This window comes from Aplysia californica, unplaced genomic scaffold (genome assembly GCF_000002075.1).
Source record: "Aplysia californica isolate F4 #8 unplaced genomic scaffold, AplCal3.0 scaffold00024, whole genome shotgun sequence".
Classification (NCBI taxonomy): Eukaryota; Metazoa; Mollusca; class Gastropoda; order Aplysiida; family Aplysiidae; genus Aplysia; species Aplysia californica.
The window spans coordinates 664,997-679,986 of record NW_004797294.1 but is presented as its reverse complement, the minus strand read 5'-3'; the positions used below and the strand labels follow the sequence as shown (position 1 = coordinate 679,986).

The window sequence follows — 14,990 nt, the reverse complement described above, 5'->3', positions numbered from 1 at the left end:
AGAGACCACTACATAAATTTTATTTAAAACAATTTGTGTATGTGTATATTAACAACTGTATTAGACATTTGTAAATGAAGGAACTGCTGTATCGCATAACACTTCTCATCATAATGTGTGCAAGATGGATTAAGGTGCAGAAATACAGCTTTCTATCATTCGCGCAGATACAGTTTTTCGTGAGTACATGCATCTATGTTGTGTCGTTCATATTCTAAAAGCTCGACAAGTTTTGTCGTGCATTTTTTTTTATTTGATTTTTTTTCAGCAACATTTGTCAAAACAAATCGTAGTTTAGCATTGCTTATTTCAAGAGCGTCTAACAAAATAACCATAAAAGATACAATGTCCGTTCTTTTTTAAGTAGCAAAAGCAGAAATCTATGCTATGAGTGCGTTTAATGATAATTACTATAAGTACAAGGATACACCTAAAACGTACGGTTAAAAAGTACCAAAAATTAAGTCGGCCCAGACAGAGCGGCGACAGGGAGCTGACCCCCGTGACCCCGACGTGATAAGGCGCTCGGCGGGGAATCCCTCGCGGCAACTAAAATTCCACCACCGGTGCGCAGTGATCGGTATTATTGATTACATTATTTTCACGTGCGCCTGATTTCATAATGCTGCCTCACATATGCCTCCGTGATGTCATTGTATCGGTTATTTACATATTATTTAGTAAGTTTGGCAATTCCTTTAAAAAATGACTAGTGCGTGATGTTGGGCTTTATCTTTCCTTTTCATATCTGAGAAAACTCTAAGACACTCAGGAATAAATCTCAATTTTTAATTTTTAAAATACAAATAGTTTTATTTCTGTCACTGTCACATTTTCTTATCTTCTCAAACATTATTATACTATTATTATACACAGTAGACAATTTGATTTGACAAAGGCATGTTTAAGATCTGTAAGATCTCAAAGAATCACATATGAATCATAAAACGGCCACCCTTTGTCATGGAGAAAAGTGGCCGTCTTAGGCAGGACTGATCAAAATGAAATAAGATCATTCTCTTCCGAGGTCCAATGAGGTCCAAACCGGGGCTTTGGACAGGTGACCGTTTTACACAGTTAATTTATATAGAAAAAACGCAAGGGGGGAAAATGAAAAGTGGCCTTTTGTATAGCTAGCCGTTGTGGTAGGTTTGATTGTATATCACATAATATATATATAAAAGGACGCCACAGTATCTGCCAGTGAGTAAAAAGGTTATCTTACCAGAATAGAGTAAGATTTTGGTTAGCAGCTGAAGTAAAATTTTTGCATGGCACTTGAAGCTGGAGAGAAGCTTTCTACTGAACTTTACACAATGAACACAGAAGGAAGAATTGTATGTGCTGTGCACTGTTCAAATCTATTAAAATAAATGACCAACTGCCCCCCCCCCCCCCCCCCCTCACTCTCTGATATCCTGAACTTCAATCCTGGTAAAGAATTGCTTATCCAAGACAATCCAAAACGGGTGATAAATAGACTGTTTCACCACCATGTCTGTTGTTCCCATCACAATATTTACACTCCTTGAGGACTTCTTTATACGTCTAAGTAGATCTAGTTCAAGTAATCTTGACCGTTGCAACCAATATATAATGAATTATAAATGATAATATGTACATGACTTTTACGGTTCTGACAACAAGTTTAAGTTACTGACCCGAAACCATTTATCTACCACAAAACAAATGCATTTATAACAATAACAACAAATCAAATCGCATTCACATATATATTGAGAACAATTAACAACAATTCACTTATAAGATCATATAATTTATATGTCATGTGTATATATATGTATCTGAATTTTTCTCGACAATTAGAAGTCGTGCATAGATCTCAAGCTCAAACACCAGGAATGTCACAGCACTTGGAACATAGGCAAGCCTGAAAAGGCCTCTGTGCCTGAAAGAAAACAGTAGTAGTAGTGGTAAAATCAATAAATGAAAACAGTGAAGAAAACAAGAGCAATACATTGAAAGACTTTTTCATAGGCGAGTAAAATAGGAATGCGTTATCTGAGAAAAATTTTTTATCTGAACTGACGTCTACTGTTACGATTGTAGTAGTCAGTAAATAACCATGGTTTTGTGTACTTGATTTTAAACAAAAAAAACTTAAAAAAATATCCAAGTATTGAGCAGTTACAAGAATCTCTGACGCAAAAGTACTCAGTATTTTACCAATTCTATAAACGTTTCAGACAGGAATAGATGAGATGCAAATCTTGGCAAATCATCATAGCTTTCTGCAATGTCTTTGGGAAACTGACAAAGCCAACTAGCTCGCTGTACTTCAGCAAAAGCACTGAGTGGGCTATAACACAGTGGTCCACAAATAAGACTGTAATGTACAAAAAATAAAAAGGGGAAAATTGGAAGAGACTGTTTTTACAGATTATCGTTTTGGATAGGAGGCCATAAGAGAGCATGTTCAAGTGTACATTATATTATGTTTTTGCTGTATTATTCAGCAGATAGATGGTAAGTCTTTTACAGCACTCGCAACAGCATAAGGAAGGTCACATGAGCGCGGAATACATTAAAAAAAAGATAGGAAGCACAGGACTTCATCACAAAGAACTTAAAGAAGACAAGGGTTATGTTCTTCCATCGTTTCAAATTTCAAGATTAGATTAGACGAAAGCACTCATTACAGTATTACAGCATACATTGCATAACCCATTTTTACCTGTCAATTAGTTGAATTGGATGATGACTCTTAACTTATCACAAACTCAATCCCAACATGTAGTTTGTTACTCTGATCTCATTCAGACACCTTCGACTGAAATTCTTGCTTTCTCAAACTTCTTTTCTTCTCATCTGTGTGGTTCACTACTGGTTCTTCCTTCAGTCTGCGGTGCAACTGATTATTACGTATATGACCGTTTTCCCTCGGAGGTTTTTCAGACTTATTCATGAAGGCTAGGTGTTTGATCTGAGACCTACCCTAAAATAAGAGGGGTGTATCTGAAAGACAGCAGTAAATAGTATGGCAGTCAGGAATAGCAGTAGAAAAACCCAGAGAGAGGGAAAGAGAAACAGAGACTAGAGAGGGGGTCGGGAGATATTTTGAGAGAAGGCCATATATTTGTCACTGGCAGGTTTCGATCTCTGGACCTTTTGATTGAGAGGTGAACACCACACCCCTAGACCACGAGAAGCCTTTCTGAGCACTGAAATGTTAGGCAGAGGCTCTACTGTACTTACGGAGCATCTGTTCGGTCACAGAAAATATACAGGAAGACAGCTTGGTCTCACAATGGAATGTCCAGTCTGGGGCCCTCCATCTTGACCACTGGAGAAGGACAAGAAGTCAAAAGTGGTCAGTTTTGAAGTTGTAGCACTAATTAAGTCTAAATCGACATTTGTATCAAACCTCAGTCTCAGTGACAATAGAAATGTATGTGACGCAGCGTGATGAAATCAGGCGCTTGTTAAAATAATGAAATCAAAGAAAACGGAATTTTTTTTCCCATTCGGCAACTTTTGTCGAATTTTCATGTTTTGACTCAACACCTTCTATGTCTATTTAAGAACAAGTTGCAGTGTGTCTTTTACTGGAAAACGTTGACTAAAGGCAGGAAAAATGTATATTTACAGTTTCCAAGGACTCGAAAGCTTTGGAAGTCACCAAACTTTGGCGGTCATTTTCTGTCTTATATTACCTCTGAAACCGGGTGACTCTGACCTTCAGTCCAAAATATCTAGATTTCTATTCAAGATATAAAGGTAATTTTTTTCATTTAAAGTGAGACAAATGAACAGGCTCTAAGATGATATTAATAGCTCCATATGTCCAAAACTTGACGAGCACCTGATTCCAGCGTGTCGTGACACATATGACTTCAGTACTCAGACTCAGAGATGTACTTTTCAATAAGGTTTCGTAATTTTTATTCCATGCATAGTATTAGTATTGTTTCAAGGCCTAAACTAAATTTGAGAACAATGTCAAAGAAAGCAATTCATATCAGAAACAGCCAGTCCATATACTTCAATTATATATATACTTCTGGTACGGGCATGTATTTAATTCAAATCTAAATCAATTTCTATTTTTCAGGATATAAGCATTTTGCTACAATTCATATGATTTGTTACTATTCAACACAGGCAGTCAGAGGGTGTTGTGGGCAGGTCAGACACCAATTTTTATCCCATCCTTGTGTCAATTCTCAGATCTCTTCTCAGCTTTGCTTGTTCCCAGAATTAAGATGTGCTGCTAATTTACTTCAAATTCAATTCATTGTCCAAATCATGACATATGGCTGAATAACGGGTTCCTGTGTCCAAAAATTTTAACAACAAATGCATATTGTGGGTGGTTGGCGGGTGCTTTGGTATGGTTGCTCCTTCTTTCCTATTAAACATCTATCGTCCTGATCTCTCCTCCTTCTTTTTTGTGTTTGTTACTCTCTTGCAACACCTCTAATCTTCGGCACTTATATGACCTTATTGTGTTGCAAGTGCCGTAAAACTAAAACAAACAAAATGCTTATCACGGTGACCCTCCACCAAAATTTGAACAACAAATGCTAGAGGCAGCGAAGTGCTAAAACTTAAACAGAAGTCTGCCCTATTCAACATCTTAATTAACATTTTCCACAATCTACTACAGTATGTTTTTCAAATAAGGATACTGTAATAAATAAAAGAACCACAAGGGGTAACTTAGTCCCGCATAAGGCCCCAGCCAAACAATTATCACCACCCACTAAGAAAACCAAAAAGGGCATAACCCTGGGCGAAATTAAACTTAAATAGCATTTAAAAAACAAATGTGATGCAGCGTGGTGGAATCAGGCTCTCGTCAAAATAATCAAAGTGAAGAAACTTGCATTTTTCCTCAGGTTTGTGAATTTTTATGAAATTTTTGTTTTTGGGCTCAACACTTGTCATGCCCATTAAAGAACTCGTTTCTGTGTGGATTTTTCTGGAAAAGGTTGATTAAAGGCACAAAAAATGGAAATTTTCAGTAACCACGGACTCTTAAGCTAAGGAAATAACCAATCTTTGGGGGCCATTTTCTAACTAATTTTAATTCTGAAAACAGGTGACCCCCACCTCCTTCTTTCGCAAATATCTCGACTTGTATTCAAGATAAAGGGACATTTTTTTCCATCCAAATAAAGACAAGTAAACAAGCTTTAAGATGATACCAATAACTCTACATGCCCAAAAATTGACGAGAGCCTGATTCCACCACGCTGCCTCACAAATTGTCTATAATGGTGGATATAGGAGCATGAGTGGATTCACCAGAAGTTTGACGTCAGTTGATCTGGGTGGGAATGGGTTAAAAATTTCTACTCACATTTGTATTGGTTCTAGGGAGGACTCCTGAAATGGGGAGAGTGAAACTTTCCGTATGGTCGTTACTGAAGGTGACTGCGACCTCTACACCATACTGGTTCTGGTGGAAGAGAAACAAGACAACAGACTTTTATGTATACTTATAGAGCAAACACAGACAAAACAAATATTTGAGTAACAGTAAAAAGAAGCACGTCTGTATACTTATAGAGCAAACACAGACAAAACAAATATTTGAGTAACAGTAAAAAGAAGCACGTCGACCCAATAATGGTCATAGTGCATGGAAAAAGCAAGACAGATAGACTTTAGTAAGAGTTTTACTGCACATGCAAAACATTAAGGTCATATAGGTGCTGAAGATAAGAGGTGTTACAAGAGAGTAACAAACATTTTTTTAAAAAGGAGGAGAGATAAAGACAATAGATGTTTGATAGGAAAGAAGAAGCCAACCACACCAGAGCACCCGCCTACCACCCACCAACAGATAGACAGAGACAACATCTGCTACAAGTCTGTTCAATGCTCGAGGAACTTACTTCAAAGGAAATTTTAGCCCAACCTTGGGCAGAGAGGCCCAAAACTCTAGGAGGGCCTGCGGTGAACAGCAGCCATCGCACTAAAGACTGAGACCATGTCCATTTAGAGATGAATGAGAAGAACAAAAAAGAAGACACAAATAGCAGGGAGCAAGAAAAGAAGTACGATCTACTGGTGGCTTCCTCCAACCACTCTCAGATAAACAAAATAGGAACAAAATAAATAAAAACACATACACTCACATATATATAAATATAATATATATATATATTTATGCACAAACATGTGAACACACATAAACGTGTGTAAAGACATGGTGGAATCAGGCGCTCATCAATTTTTGGGCATGTGAAGTTATTGGCATCACCTGAAAGTGAAAGATTATTCATTTGCCTTGCTTTCAATGAAAAAAATATCCTATCTAGCATGAACAGAAGTTGAGATATTTTCGATTGAAGAAGGTGGGGTACCCTGGTTTCAGTGGTTACATTAATGAGAAAATGGTAACCAAAATTTGGTAACTTCAATAGCTTAAGGTAAGAGTGCTTGAAAATGAAAATTGCATATTTAGAGCCTTTAAACAAGGTTTTTCATTAAAATTATGAACATTAAAGATGTTTAGCAAAAGCACCGAAATTTCTATTAAAAATTGTTAAGCTGATGGCAAAAAATCAAAAAGCCTTTTTCTTTGATTTCATTATTTTGATGAGCACCTGATTTCACCACGATGCCTCACAAATTTGATACACAAGTGCACATGTACATCAAGAGTCAAAATGTGATATCTGAATAGTTTGAAACACACTGGCCATGATGGAACAGTGATAAAGTTAACTTACTAGTATATCAACTATATATCCAAAAACAGAGCTCCAAAATACTTCAATATAATATCAAAACAGAGGACCACGAAGCCAGCCCACCTTCCCCAGTCTCCCCCCCCCCTCTAATAAAAAAAATAATAAATAAATAAAATAAAAATAAAAAGACAGAAAAACAGAACAGAACAAAATAAAAAAATACATCAACACCTGTGTGGGGAAAGCACCTGTCATAGTAGTCATACGTACCTTGACATGTTTTCCAGTGACAGAAGGAGAGACATCCCTGGTTCCTTCTGGGACATTCTCGGCCAGAGGCAGCTGTAGCTTGTCCAGGCCTCCGCTAAAACTCAAAGAAAACACAGAGAAGTCAAAAGATGAAATGTGTGGCAGTGTGGTGGAATCAGGCGTCCATTAAAATAATGAAATTGAAGAAGCCAACATTTTTCTGACCGTAATTTTTATTGAATTTTTTTTTCTTTTCAGTTAAATATTTTTTAACGGCCATTTATTAACACATTTCTGAGTGAATTCTCATGAACGGCACCAAAAAATGTAAAATTTGCAGTTTTCAAGGACACTCAAGCATTGGGAGTCACCAAACTTTTCACAGTCATTTTCTCCAGTTAATTTTACTCTGACGCCAGGAGACACACACCTTCTTCAATCTCAAATATCTCCACTTCGTTTGTTTGTTTAAGTAGAGGTTTTAATGCGCTTGCAACTGCAAAAGGTCATATGAGCGCCAGAAGATTAGAGATTTTCAAGTTTTTACAGAGTAACAAACATAAAAAAGAAGAAGGGGAGATCAAGGACGATAGATATTTCACAGGAAAAAAGAAGCAAACCACACCAGAGCACCCGCCAACCACACACTGATACATGTTTGAGAACCCATAATTTATGCAACTTCCTGTCAATTGAGAAAAACTTGTGTGCAGTCGGACTAAGAGTAGTAAGCCGAGAAGTTTAACAATTTCACAAGTCTCCATTGCTATAATATGGTCGCTTTTAACCCTGGAAGCAATGAAGGCCCTATATAAAGGGCATGAGCCGGGCTACCCGGGAAGTGCGCACGCCCTATATATAGGGCTGACCTACTTCGACCGGGAAGCGTGCAGGCGCTGACCTTTTTCAATGGAAAATTCCAGTATTCCTTATGTGGAAAATGACGTAGTCAATTACAGCTCAAAGTTATAAATAGTGACCAATAACTTTGCAAGTTATCTTGACCTCGTACGGCATCTCTTGGCCGAGATATCGATCGATAAAGTGACGCGGTCCCGCTGAGCGACTACACGCTATGTGTTATCACTTGTTTCGTCGTGCTGATGTACTAAATGTTGAGTCTATCGCGTTCTCGGCATTGTTTGTATTTATTTGATCGCTGATCATTTTTAAATGGTTCATTCTATCAGCTTAAAGAAAATATATGCTTTTATATGCTTTTTATCATCTGTTGAGCCGTAAATGGTCATTTTTCAGTAGCAGGTATACATTTCGGGTATCTCAGTTGATCCCCCCCCCCCCCCGCCAAACCCTCATGTTTATAACTGATCGGCCGTGGCGGCGGGGCATTTTTGGCGGGTTACTTCCGGTGAAACGCTGAGCGCTTCTACGGTTAAGGACAAGTGGGCTAACCCGGATTTCGGAGATTTCCAGAAATCTTGACCTAAAACAAAAGTGCCCTGCCTATAGAAGAAGTTCGGTTTCATTGGTGTGCACATCTGTTTGCTCATAGACAAAACATCTTGTCTTTTAAAGAAACAGAACAAGGGGCAAAAAACGTTACCTTCGACTTTCTCAAAACAGTATTTTTCGGGATAGCCCCCTTGTGCCTAAAAGCGACGATATATAACATGTTCCTTTTGGCACTTACTTCCCGATGATGATTGTCTCAGAATTTCCAGACACCGTACGAACCACAAGCGGTCCAGACTCTGGAGAAATTTGACACGCGTCGTTCATGAACTGCATGTTTCCTGAAGCTTTGACACAAGGTGGCGCATCACGCATGTGTAGGGTCAGGTAACGAATCAGCTGTAACAGAAGTCCAAAAGGTGTGTGCTGCTTATTTCATTACAACACCACTGTTAAATAAACAAATAGCCTTTGAAACAAAATCAGCTTAACTCAAAATAATAATATAGGTCTAACAAATAAATGACATTCTTTTAATATAGCGCTCAACCCCGATTAAAGTACACAGATTCTGAGCGCTTTACAATAAAACACTAACATAAAATGTTGTGTTCTGACCAAAAGAAAATCTCTCCAAATACTCAACTTGGTAGCAACTTCGAAACATGTTATCCAGAGTACAGTTGAGCATGTCCAAGACAACCACCCAAGAGAAAAGTAGAGTGGTCATCTTAGACAGGTGGTCTTCATGGAAAGTGTTATTATTAAATAGAAAATGCAAGAAAGGAAGTGGGAAGTGGTCACTCGCACAGGTGATTCAATTGTCTTGGACAGGTGGTCACTTGAGCAGGTTTGACTGTATTCATTTCCACTATACACAAACTGATAGCAAGTCATCCATCCAGTACTGGCATAATACAGTTTAGCTAGGCAAAAAAGATTATTATAACCAGGTATGAAAGAAAGCACAAAAGTTTTTTTTAACAAAAATATAAGGTAGATATTTTTAAACGTTATCAACTAAAAAATATAGGGAAAAAAGCATAAAATGATGATATAATTGGACTTGTTAATCCGATCAATTCATCTCTCAAATACAACAAAAGGTGCTGTCGTCAGGTTTAGTCTTACCACCTGAAATATGAACAATGTTCTACTTGATGTGGTCCAACACACTGTTAGATGGTTTAGATACTAAGACAATTACATTCAAAGTGAGACGTGTATGCACTACAAAAACTCTATATCTTAACCTTTGAAAATTTGGAAACAGTTTAAAACAAATTACAAATATACAGAACAAGAAGGTGCTCGATGTGAATCGAGATTTACTCTGCACGTTGTTCGACAGGGAAATAGAAAATAGATAAATAATGTGATTCACCACTCCCCCCCCACCCACCCCCAAATTCCTCAACATACTAAAACTCAAAACCAATATCCCTTTCCAGTTTTTCTTCAACATATTAATAAAATAGAACAATGTACCTTGATGCTAAATCCTGTGAGTTTAACTTTCGATGGGTTTGTGATAATGAGTCTCAGCTGTACGTTGGAGCCACATTCAACATAATTGTCCAGCAATCTGGGAAATGATAGAAAATAATACATGAACATTACAGCCAACCCTCAACACATACAGTAAAACAATTCATGGAGAGAACATTTGAACAAGGAATTCTACATCCTGATTTATAGTATCACATATAAATAAACACTGACGTATGGTGAATACAGATAAACCGTAACATGAATAGATCTCATACTACATGTAAAAGTCAAAATGAAAGAGGGTTAAAATTCATCTGAATTTTAAAAAAATTTGTTTCAGTTAAATAGAGTACATTCCCAACAACAGCTCATAACAAAGGAGAACATGCGAGATTTAACAGTTTTTTTTAAAGTTTTACATTTTAACCTTAAATATTTCATTTTAAAGGCAGGCCCCGCAGAGAAGGGATGTAGGGGGCTTATTTTTTAGATCTAAACCAGACCCTTGATAAACAGACCTGCATCCTACATTTTATCAAAGCTGTTGTTAAACAGGGCTATAACTATAAATCATCTAATTGTTCACTGACTTTGCTGTAACATGGACTCTTTTTCTCATACGAGGAAGAAATCCCGACACTTCAAAGCTGCTATCTTTGGCCGATGTGAACTGTCCTTGCTTCAGATCCTCCAGTTCTGCCTCATAGATGACCAGTGGCTGTATGACCTGGAGGCATTTGGTTTTTTAAAAAGAAAATATAATCAAATATGTGGCACTGACATTTATTTAGATATTACATCAGTTCAATCAGTTAGTCGATACACAACAGGTACAGAATTACGCAGAGATATTAGATGCTGAAGACTAATTTAGCAAATTTTCAATGAAAAAGTAAGGGGAAAAAAAAATCCCATCATGTCAGTAAAAAAAAAAATTGGTATAAAGGAAATGATTGATGGACAAAGACAAACTCTAATACCAGGGAAATGCTGTCTAATGGAAAAAAGTTGGAAAACAACCAAACTTAATGTTGGATAAAGAAATATTAAAGGAATGAATGACAAACTCTAGTAACAGGTAGTTGTATTAGCCCAACCTACTTGGGAACTGAACATACATACATTGCATTCTTGGTAAAGAGCCTTACAACGGCATTAATGACGCCAGTAAGTTCAGCATATATACATGTCAGGAATACTTCAAGCATGAACAAACAAAGGATTCAAAGGATGACATAAAACTGCCATCTTTCAAACAATTTGGACACCGTAATCAAGGAAGAACTCTACACTATACCTGAATATCTTCCGCTCCTATGGCACAGGCTTTTATGGAGTAAGAAACAGTAGCACTCCATGATGACTTGGCAGTCTGTCCAGAGCACTTGAAGGAACCTGTTCAAATTCGGGAAAATATGCAACTCTTATGCACAATCACTTCCAAAATTATTGAAACACACAGCATGGAACATTGGAACATGGCAAAGAAAGAACAGTCTTTGAAGCCATCAACTAAGCTTATTTACCTGACAATATCCATTTTACCAACTACGCATATATACATACATATATATGTATCAGCACATTTACTCTTCTACTAGCCTTTTTGAGTACATTGGCTACCCATATGAAAGAAACAGGTATTAATAAGAGAGAAAATGACATTACTTTACACACTAGCAGTCCACACAGTAAACAGTGAACCTTGCACCCACTGATTTCGGACTCAAAACTTGGACACCCATCAAAATTGAAGGTCAGACCTGACAAATTTGTTACAAACCAGATTCACTGCACGAAGACCAGAACAAAGAAAGAAAAGTCTCACCTGGAATATCCTTAGGCAGTTGAAATCTAAAAGGAAACACATATCTCCCTAGGTCAAAATAACCTGTAGAGGAGAAATAAACACAACACATCACAGCATGAAAAGAAATGAGAATCCTTATTAACTTTTATTTCAAGGTCTGATTTTCAAATTATAAGAATGGAAAGGATGACAACATCTCTCAGTAAGCTGATAAAATATTGTAAGCCCAGAAAAGAAAATATTTCAGGACAGAGAAAAAAAACCCCAACTTATCAATTTTTGTAACAAATCATTTGTACCTCTGTTATCTTTCCTTTGCTATTTTTCAACATTAAGAAGAGGAACTTCGATATTTCTCGAGCTCATGCAACTGATACCAGAGATAGAAACTGCAATAACAGTACTTTAAAAAATTGGGGGCTTAGTACATTTAAGCAGCTGGCCGATGAAACATTAAATTTCATTTAATTGATTGTTTATGGTATGAATTTAAAAAAAATCCTTTGTTGCAGCCCTAATCGCCAGATGGCGTAACGGGTAGTAAGTGATTAGTGGTATGAATTGGTACCTGGGGGAACATGAGCATATATGTGTGACTTCAGTTGTCTAAAACGAAACAGCACAAGGCTAGACACATCTCACTAGGAAATAGACTTTTATAATACAAAGGATGGGGAACGATCAAACAGAAACCAGCTAAATTCTACAATATTCAAGTCAGATGAACAATATTCTAGCACAGTAACCTTTACTTTAAAAGTGCTCAATGCCGAAAAAAAGAAGAAGCAAAAACTCAAAGGCTAAACAAACCATTCTGCGAGAAGAGGGTAACGTCCGAGAAGTCCACATGAGTAGATTCACTTTTCAGTTGTTTCTTTTTCCCATCATCATCCTCATACTCATAACAACCTGCAAAAGTCAGAGAGAGATCTGATATGACTACTGTGTTATTTGATTTTAAAAAACAAACATATATATACACATATATACATTAATATTATACAGTACATACAGTCAGACAAAGAGACAAACTAATAGACTATATTAGAGACGTACTGACAGACAGAGTCGTAAAAAAGGTAAAGTGAGAAAGGAACGAGAGAGAGAGATAGATAGAGAGTAGAGAGAGTGGGAGATAGAGAGTAGAGAGAGTGGGAGATAGATAGAGAGAGAGTGGGAGAGAGAGAGAGAGAGTGGGAGAGAGAGAGAGAGAGAGAGAGAGAGAGAGATGCGTTGTATACGCAAACATAACAACATAATATGATATGTTGCATTGATGAGGGACTTGATAAGAGGGTAAAAATAAAAAATATATCAGAGTTATCTGAGAAAAATAGGCAGAAATGATACAGTGAGTCCCTTTAAAAAAAGGGAGTGTATACAGACCCGGTAACCGGGAACAAAGTCACAAAGTATACATACCCGGTAGGGGAACTCTTTTGTGATTTCGGAAAGTTTCAGCGCCCTCTTGGCTCAGGGTAGACCTAGGTTCTTCTAGATCTATGGCCTAGGTCCAGATCTAGACAGACATAAATCATTGATCTAGTTTCGAGGCTAGCCTAGATCTAGATTCTAGATCTAAATTTAAATGAAGATTGCGGATGTCTTTTCGATGAACGGCCGTTTTTCCTCTGTTTTGGAGTTGGAGGAATTACAATTTGAAGAAAAGAACAAGAATCTCTCTCTCTCTCTCGTCTTTCTCTTTCTCTTTCGTCTCTCTCTCTCTCTCTCTCTCACACACACACACACACACTACCGGGTCTGGGTGCTGAAACTTTCCGAAATCACAAAAGAGTTCCCATACCGGGTCTGTATACTTCGTGAATTTGTTCCCGGTTACTGGGCCTGTATACATTTCGTTTTAAAAAATGAATTCAAAGGCTCACAGTCACAGCTTACATTTTTCTCCTCCTTTAAAAGTGATCCGGATTCCATTGGCTTCAGTGGGTCTACATATGTTCAGGTACACAGCTCTAGGAAGAGAAAAAACAAAGACAAATTTTGGTTAGACAGACGGTTCACATGTTGGTCACACTTTATCTCAGGCTCAGGGCCTTAGGCTTATTAGACTTTTAAAGGCTACTTACCCACAAACTGCACTTTCCAAATGATATTCGCCTTTACTTGTCCTCAAAACAATCTCGTTATTCATTTTGACTATGTCTCTAGTTTATCTCTTACGAATGCCAGCACACGTAGGGGATTAATGAGTGCCATCATCAAACAAACTGAAGAATGCTTATAAATGGTGTTCAAAGTAGATCTAGTCTACTTTCGTTTTTGTCTTTCTAAAGGTACACACTGTTATGCTCTTGTAGGTGTGGCTTTGTACTGTAAACAAGGAAGTCAAAGAAGGTTGCCAGTTTTACTTCAAGTTTTACTCTGAAGATAAGAAAATGTACGTAATTGTACGTTGATTTAAATCTAACTCTGTAACGAGACCTAGAAAAGTGAGCGACCTATAGGATAAATATCAATAACTGCAGTGTTGATTTTAAAAGTGAGATTGGTTCCTGACAAGTGACAATGGAGACATTTTATTATCTAAAAAAATTTTTGGAAGACAACGTGGCAATTAAAGGGGGACTTTGACATTTTTGTTTGGAAACTACGACTTAATACTTTACTAGAATCTAAGTCTATTCATATAAAAAATATCTAAAATAAAATAACACTGATTTATCCATTTTGACATTTTTCTGAGAGTTAGATGAATACAATATCGTTTATCAAAATATTTTATTTATATTTGTTTTTCAAATTTTGAATGTTAAAAATTGTACTTTAAAAAAAAACTACGAGCAAGGGGAAGCTACTAGAAATTTCTTGATTTCCTCATAGTGCTGGGCTGATACCACAATTTAGGTATCGATGTCGATACCTAGTACTTTTTCAAGGTATCGATACCGATACCTCGATACCTAATGCTATTTTGCTATCGACCCTTTTGCTATAAGTAACATACGCCGGGGATAATAAGTACCAGTAAAGACAAAAGTACAACTATACTTTTCCAAGTATTTAGATAATCGTGTCTAGACAAGTTGTGACTATTTAGCTGAGACTCAAACAAAAATTATTTGTAAAAGAGAGAGAGAGAGAGAAATAAATACCCAAATATGAGAATAAAAACAAAAACTAAGTGAAGTATGGGAGGAAAGTCAGCTTTGCAGAAAATGTTAGTAATTTGAAAATAAAAACACAAGAGTTCTAAAAAGGTAATTCAATTTACCAGATTTTTAGCAACTTTAAATTAAACCAATGAGGATAAATCAGGGTTGTCAGTGAGGATTTTGCAAAATCACCAGATAGATTTCATGAAAAACTTCTCTCTTTTTGTTAAAAAATCACTAGATTCATTTAAA

The 14,990-nt window shown here is 36.9% G+C and overlaps 2 protein-coding genes across 3 annotated transcripts in view; one reads left to right on the top strand and one right to left on the bottom strand.

Moving 5' to 3' along the window:
- The window catches only part of LOC106013308, a gene marked incomplete in the record, with an annotated part of 1,310 nt that extends 1,163 nt beyond the window's left edge, over positions 1-147 (top strand). The window contains 1 exon segment of the mRNA XM_013088664.2: positions 1-147.
- A 630-nt stretch (positions 148-777) lies between these two features.
- Positions 778-14,107, bottom strand: LOC101853599 (arrestin domain-containing protein A). 2 transcript variants are annotated; one of them, XM_005090960.3, is made up of 12 exons: positions 13,713-14,107; positions 13,525-13,598; positions 12,436-12,534; positions 11,644-11,706; positions 11,113-11,210; positions 10,406-10,542; positions 9,813-9,909; positions 8,563-8,723; positions 6,933-7,032; positions 5,324-5,422; positions 3,217-3,304; positions 778-1,909 (listed from the first exon to the last, which is right to left on the bottom strand). In XM_005090960.3, the coding sequence occupies exons 1-12, from the start codon at positions 13,775-13,777 to the stop codon at positions 1,866-1,868; spliced, it is 1,125 nt and encodes a 374-aa protein (XP_005091017.1). In that variant the 5' UTR covers positions 13,778-14,107; the 3' UTR covers positions 778-1,865. The 2 variants fall into 2 exon arrangements, with proteins under 2 accessions (XP_005091017.1, XP_005091018.1); XM_005090961.3 differs by having other exon boundaries at positions 6,933-7,026; positions 13,713-14,106.
- Between the last annotated feature and the right edge of the window lie 883 nt (positions 14,108-14,990).